The sequence below is a fragment of the Cylas formicarius genome, unplaced genomic scaffold, assembly GCF_029955315.1.
Source record: "Cylas formicarius isolate icCylForm1 unplaced genomic scaffold, icCylForm1.1 PGA_scaffold_4__25_contigs__length_36172078, whole genome shotgun sequence".
Taxonomy (NCBI): Eukaryota; Metazoa; Arthropoda; class Insecta; order Coleoptera; family Brentidae; genus Cylas; species Cylas formicarius.
Window position 1 is genome coordinate 5,704,365 of NW_026844334.1, and position 6,268 is coordinate 5,710,632.

A 6,268-nucleotide genomic window follows, 5' to 3' on the forward strand; every position below is an offset into this window, starting at 1 on the left:
TAAGGTCAAAGCATGGTTTTCAGCAAATAATCTTAGTGAAGATAAAACAAAGAATTTATTAGTGTCTAGTAGCAGTAGGTTGACATGTGGAAAGGGATACAAGATTCTGGGCGTTACCTTGGATGACACTCTGAATTGGTCAGAACACATTGGCGCGCTAAGTAAAAATCTTTCAAATATTTCACTCGCGTATAAACTATGCCACCATACTGTGGGGTAACTCCTCTTATGCCGTTAAAATATTTAGGATGCTAAAAAGGCACTACGGATAATTACAAATTCAAATTTTAACGAACACTGTAAGCCATATAAAATAATGACGGTTCCATGTATACTTATATTTCAAAGTGTTCTTGAGATACACTCCAAGACCGATAGTCTGCCAAGGGATTCTGATTCTCATAGGTATGACACCCGGAGTGCAAATAATCTCGTGCTTCCGACATACAGGTTGCAGAAATCAAAACAAAACTCTCCTTATATAAAACTTTATTGCCAAAATCTTTTAAACTTTTAAACGAAAAACATTTTTAATATAAAATTAAAAGTTTTCTTCTAAGTAAGGGCTATTATAGCGTTGGTGAATTTTTTGAAGAAAACATCGGTAATGACGTCTTGCGGGTTGTTGTGCATGATTGTATTTTAATGATTGTTCTGTGCTATATACATATAAATTTATTTTCTTAATTTGTTATTATGACGTTGTATAAAATTTTATGTTAGCATATATTCAATTTAATTTGTTACAAACAATTGTAAAGTAGTCAATAAACCATCTATCTATCTATCTATCTATCTAAAAATGATAGTTGTAAAAATTCAGCTATAATTCTATGCGATGGTATGCCAATGCCTAGTAAGCAAGATGTCAACCAACGACGTGAAAATCAAATCTGAATATAACACCTATAATTTATATAGAAAACATGGTCTTTCATTGCTACATAATAAATACATACTAAATAATATAATAAGATAAATAATAACAAATGATAAATACATAATTGCTTCCGAGCTACCAAAAAAAATTAAAATTGAGAAAAAAAATTAGTTAAGGATTTTGTATTTATTTTTATTTAATTCATTTCTAAAAATAAATTGAAGTTATTGTCCGCTCTGTAATGTTCCATCTGTACGGCTTTAATTTTTTGTTCTCTCTTCTTTATCATGTAAGACGGTAGTAGCTACAAGGAGCCCAAAGTTGCAGCAAAGTAGTTTTTAACTTTTAAGTTTTTAAAAATGCGTGCCCTATCTGTAACACCGTTTTTAAAAATTGTTTACCTCTAAACTAATTATTATTTGTTTCCGAAGTAACTTTTATTTAATAATTCTAAAATTCTAAACGCTTGTTCTTATTCGCAAGGCATCATGTTCGTATTTTTGCTCGTCTGTAATAATGAAAAGTAATTTTTTAAAGAAACTTCCACAACGTACTATTTACAAATCTTCTGGATTCCTCCTGCTTCGGTTTTTGCTGAGTCGAACTTGCTAACGTTTGCCCAATCATCCTGTTGGCTTAGTTTTTAAAATGACTTAATTGTTCTTTCTTGTCTTGTCTTTCTCTTGGTCATTTACATAAATTGGAGAATGGGATGATCTCGTTTGGATTATTTTATTTACCAATATATACTTACCAAATTATGTACGCATTTGGTTATCAAACAATGTCCTTTGAAAATATTTGTCTATAACAAAAATTATGATAATCTAACCTCTTAAAAACCCTTCGAAAAACGCGTATGCACAAAGATATTCTTTGTACTGTTAAAAAAAAATGATTTGCCAAATTTACTGAACCAATATTTTAAATTCAAAATTCAATTTTCATTACAAATTAATAGGTAAAGAGTACAAAAATCCCCTTATTCTTTGGTATCGAGTAAATTTTGTGTTTAGTTTAAGGTTTCAAAAATAAAATTCTGTTTTGTTGTTTTTTACTTATTCGGTCAAGATTTATTATACAGCTACAGAAAATGATCTTTAATCTATATTATCATGGAAAACTATAAAGATCCAAACACACTCGGAAATCAAAGTCTCAAAAATAATGTCGATCTCTTTAAGTCTCTGGCTCCGATTGCAGTTCGCTAGATGGAATACACTGGGTTCCACAGACCGCCGAAAATGATCGCTTCTATATTTTAGTAGAACTCTGGGTGTTGCTCATATTTGAGGTTAAATAGAATAAAAATAACGTTATGCTGGTTGAGTTTTCTTATTGATGTTTCTTGAAGTATACATCTTTATTGCAACTTACTAATCTCAAATTTAAGATATTTTAAAAATCGGACCCTTTTCGTGAGCACCCTGTATAAGGCTTCTGTGCGAACGAAAGGTCCAAATATCGCCGGCTCGCGCGTACGTATTCGCGTCTCTTTCTAACGATCGCGGCGGCCAACGTTGCTACGTACGTCCGAACTAACCCTCGAATTACGTTCGTCGCAACCTACCACGATCGAATCGCCTTCGCCGGTGACTGACCGAGAAAACTGCCGCGATACGTTCGCAGTCGAACGTTCGTGCGTTCGCTCGATAGAAGGCGTGCCGCCATACACGCAAATCGAGACCTGTTCGCGTCATTTTTGAAATTTTCGCCATGGAATGGAGCAACGACTTGGTGCTCGAATTCATACGGCTTTACGAGATGCACCCGGTGCTGTGGAATCCCGAACATCCGTTAAATAAAAATCGCACGAGTCTGAACGACGCGTGGATCAAAATGGCCGAAGATTTTAGCATCGACGTCACCGTCGATCAGCTGCGTAAGAAGAAGGAATCAGTGTTGGCGATGTACCGGACGATAACGAACAAGATCCGTAAATGGGAGGTGCGCAAGGAGAAGTACGTGCCGTCTTGGTTCGCCTACGATGCCATCCACAAGTTCATGAGTACCATCAAGAAGAGGAAAAAAGAACCGAAGCAGGTCTTCTCGCAGGTATCATTTGTTTTTTTGCAACGTGAATTGACGTTTGGGCGAATGGCTTGGAGGCACCCAATGAACACGAATTTCTCAAACCATATATAACTGGGAGTTTTACAGATTCTACTTTGTTGAGCTAAAAGCGATCTTATCTATAACATCCACACATTGTTCGTATTAACAACACTTGGGAGCACCGCTTTTCAATTTATTCATCAACGATTTCCATTTTTGCTCTTCCTTATGTTCCCTATTTCTTCTATTTGTTGATGAATTATCACTCTTGATGATTGCCTTGCACTGGATGAGACGCAAAGTAAATTGCACAGTACCAAAACTTTCAATAGCGTTTATCATATTATTGATAGTGGTAAAGTGTGGATCAATCCAGTTTCCAATTTGGATTTTTCGCTTTACGTTGATTCTATAATTAGCAACGCCCTCAGCCTTAGCTCCATCAAAATTTTCAGTTTTGAGTTCATATTATGCCACATTGTGATACGCTTAACCCTGTCCTGTAGAAGGAAGCGAAAGGATCTCAAAATGATCTAGAAATCAACTCTACAATTGTCAAACTTTTGTCAGCAATTTCACAGAACCAACTAACTAACTAACCCTGTTTGCCATATGTATGGCTTAAAGGTATTTTTTTTCCATCGACATCTTTTGTCTAGGAGTGACAAACGGGAGCATATCCTGAGATACACTAGACTCGCACATATTTTGCATAATTCGCACAGGATTTAACACACGCTGTATTACACACGAAATAAGAATGATTACTAATAAACTTAAACTAAGTAATATACCAAACCAAAGAATATTAAACACACGAAACTTTTCATAATAAAGTTTTACCATATCTCGAATTTGAGGAAACACAAATACAACTTGTGATATATCAATGGAAAGGCAAAAATACGGGCTATTCAGCACTGCGAAAAAATAAAGTTGATGATGGTTTGAGAAAAACGAAAAGTATTAAGTTGTTTTTAACCTGGCCATACGATGAAACCTAAAAAGTTCCAATGAGAATGTATTTACAGATTTTTGCTTAGTTTTGAAATCAAGACATAAAAAAATAATAACGAATACCGGATGTTTCCGCCATATTTCCGGAAATAACAAAAATAACTTCATTTTCAAAAAAGAACATTATTGAACTCACCGATGTCCTAATTTAAGTCACCCTGTATCTCTTACCTTGAGGGCTGAACCAGAATCTTTTTTAAATTGAGTTTCGAACTCCTTTTTGCTTGCAAAATTGTTTATTGATCAATTGTGTAGTTTCCTAGCTCATGTTTTTTCCCTTAGAGTTATTACGTTGCTGTTTGTCTTCATTACTGTGTTGCAAATTTTGGTTAGTTTAAAAAAGAGTCAAATTGTCGAGAAGCATAGGGGTTGAACTTTCAAAACCGTCGTTCTTTCCAAACTTGCAGGACATTCAGGTACAAGACCAGGTCAAGAACGAACTGTTCGACGAGTCGGAAGACGTGTACGACCTGGAGGAGACGTACGATGAGTACGAGGTACCGCGGATCCAACCGATGAGCGTAAGCGTGGAGTCCGATTACGTGGCATCAGAACCCAAACAAAGAGACGTCGAGACCCAGGAGCACCGGACGAGAAAAAGACCGAAGCTGGAAGACGGGAGGGAGCAATTCCAGGAGGCGCCGGACTCTTGCGAGCTGTACGCTCAACTCTTAGCCACCAAATTGAGGGGACTACCGGAGAGAAGTCGTCTGGTGCTGCAAAATAAAATCGACAATTTGGTGTTCCAAGCGGAGCTGAAGGAACTCGATAGGATGAACAACGCCGAATACCACATTGTCGACTGAATATGGCGGATCGAAGCGTTTCTGTGTATATATGTATATACGGATTAATATAAAAAATAAAAACTTGTAATCTGTGATACTTTTTTGAAACTCACTTGTGAAACGCAAATGTGCCCTACACCTTATCTCGAAACCCAGGGGGGTTACAAAAAAAAATTAAATTCAAAAACTTTTTCTACTAAAATAACCTTTTTTTTTAATTTTTCTAATTGTTACTTTTTTATATTCAAGGTGGCAAAACAAAGTTACATTTTTTGAAATAGCACCCTACATTTTATTGCATTTTTGGATAGTCCTTTCAAAGACAAATTCAACGATATATATGAGTATATGGGTCTGTGATGCACCGTTTCGAACTTATTAGCGATCATCTTTAGAATTCTTGTTATTTTCAAACCATCATTGTTGAGTTGCTTATTAACTTTTTAAACTTCTTTGCATCTATTATTTTTACGAAAATCGTGCTTTTTTTCAGGCAATGATAAAATTTAAAATATTTTCTGAAATTACGCGGTATTGCCACATTTTTCTTAAATGGGACACTCTGTATATTATTTTATTTTCGAATAGCCGCTTTAATAGCAATTTCAATTATATAACATAGTAAGGGTCTCTCACTTACCGTTTTGGCTGAATTGGCAGATCAAATTTAAAACTGGGTATAAGATTTAAATTATTAAGATATGAAACTGGGCATTAGCCCCTTATGAACATAACCGTTTTAGAGCATTGTTAAGAAGTCACATTGAAAATAGAATATTAAGCTCTGCACAATGTTGCCAAATTTCGCAAATTACTTATTTCAACGTTTAAATGTCTACTAATGCATATTACTTACAAGTAAAATTAATTAAATTAGTTTTTCAATATGTCTGCCGTTTTGAACAATGCAAGTATATATGCTATTTCTAAATGGTATGTTATTATATTTTGAAATATGTTATTATTGAAATATGTTATATTTATTATGTTATATGTTATATGTTATTAGATTGCAAAATTCGATTCTTAAGTTCTAGTCTGCTTCTTGTAGTTTTTATACTGGTGTGAATGTAAATGGCTTATAACTGTTAATATTTAAACATGTTTGAAGAGTGGTTCTTCTTGCGTGTTCATCTGAAGCGGCAAGGCGGGTGGAGGTCTCTGGAATATTGTCAAAATGCAGAAGAATATCTTCCATATATGCATTCAAAACCGTTCGGCTCCAACTTTTTCTCACTAAAACACTGACATTTGTTCGTAACTGCTCCTATATTTTGGCAATTTTTTTTTCCTGGCAATCGCCTATGGGGAAATTTGGCTCTATATTGTCTGAGAGCAAGAGCCGGACTTTTGTTATTGGCGATGTAATATTCTAATACGTCAATTTTTTCCTCCTTTGTATACATTATACAAAGTAGACTCAACAAAAATGCAACTTAATAAAATAAATAGAAAATAGTGGAGGTCCGAAAAAATACGCTGAAAATATTATAATACCCTGATACCTGTCAAAAAATCAGTAATATTA

At 34.7% G+C, this 6,268-nt stretch overlaps 1 protein-coding gene across 1 annotated transcript; it reads left to right on the plus strand.

Annotated features, from left to right (window-relative positions):
* The first annotated feature begins 2,059 nt into the window (after positions 1-2,059).
* On the plus strand, positions 2,060-4,780 carry LOC132700408 (uncharacterized). The gene is made up of 2 exons (XM_060667710.1): positions 2,060-2,935; positions 4,360-4,780. The coding sequence occupies exons 1-2, from the start codon at positions 2,597-2,599 to the stop codon at positions 4,756-4,758; spliced, it is 738 nt and encodes a 245-aa protein (XP_060523693.1). The 5' UTR covers positions 2,060-2,596; the 3' UTR covers positions 4,759-4,780.
* The last annotated feature ends 1,488 nt before the right edge of the window (positions 4,781-6,268 follow it).

Coding starts and splice junctions, on each gene's coding strand:
- LOC132700408 (XM_060667710.1), top strand. CDS start 2,597: ATGGAATGGAGCAACGACTTGGTGCTCGAATTCATACGGCTTTACGAG. Junction 2,936..4,359: donor CGAAGCAGGTCTTCTCGCAG/GTATCATTTGTT, acceptor CCAAACTTGCAG/GACATTCAGGTACAAGACCA.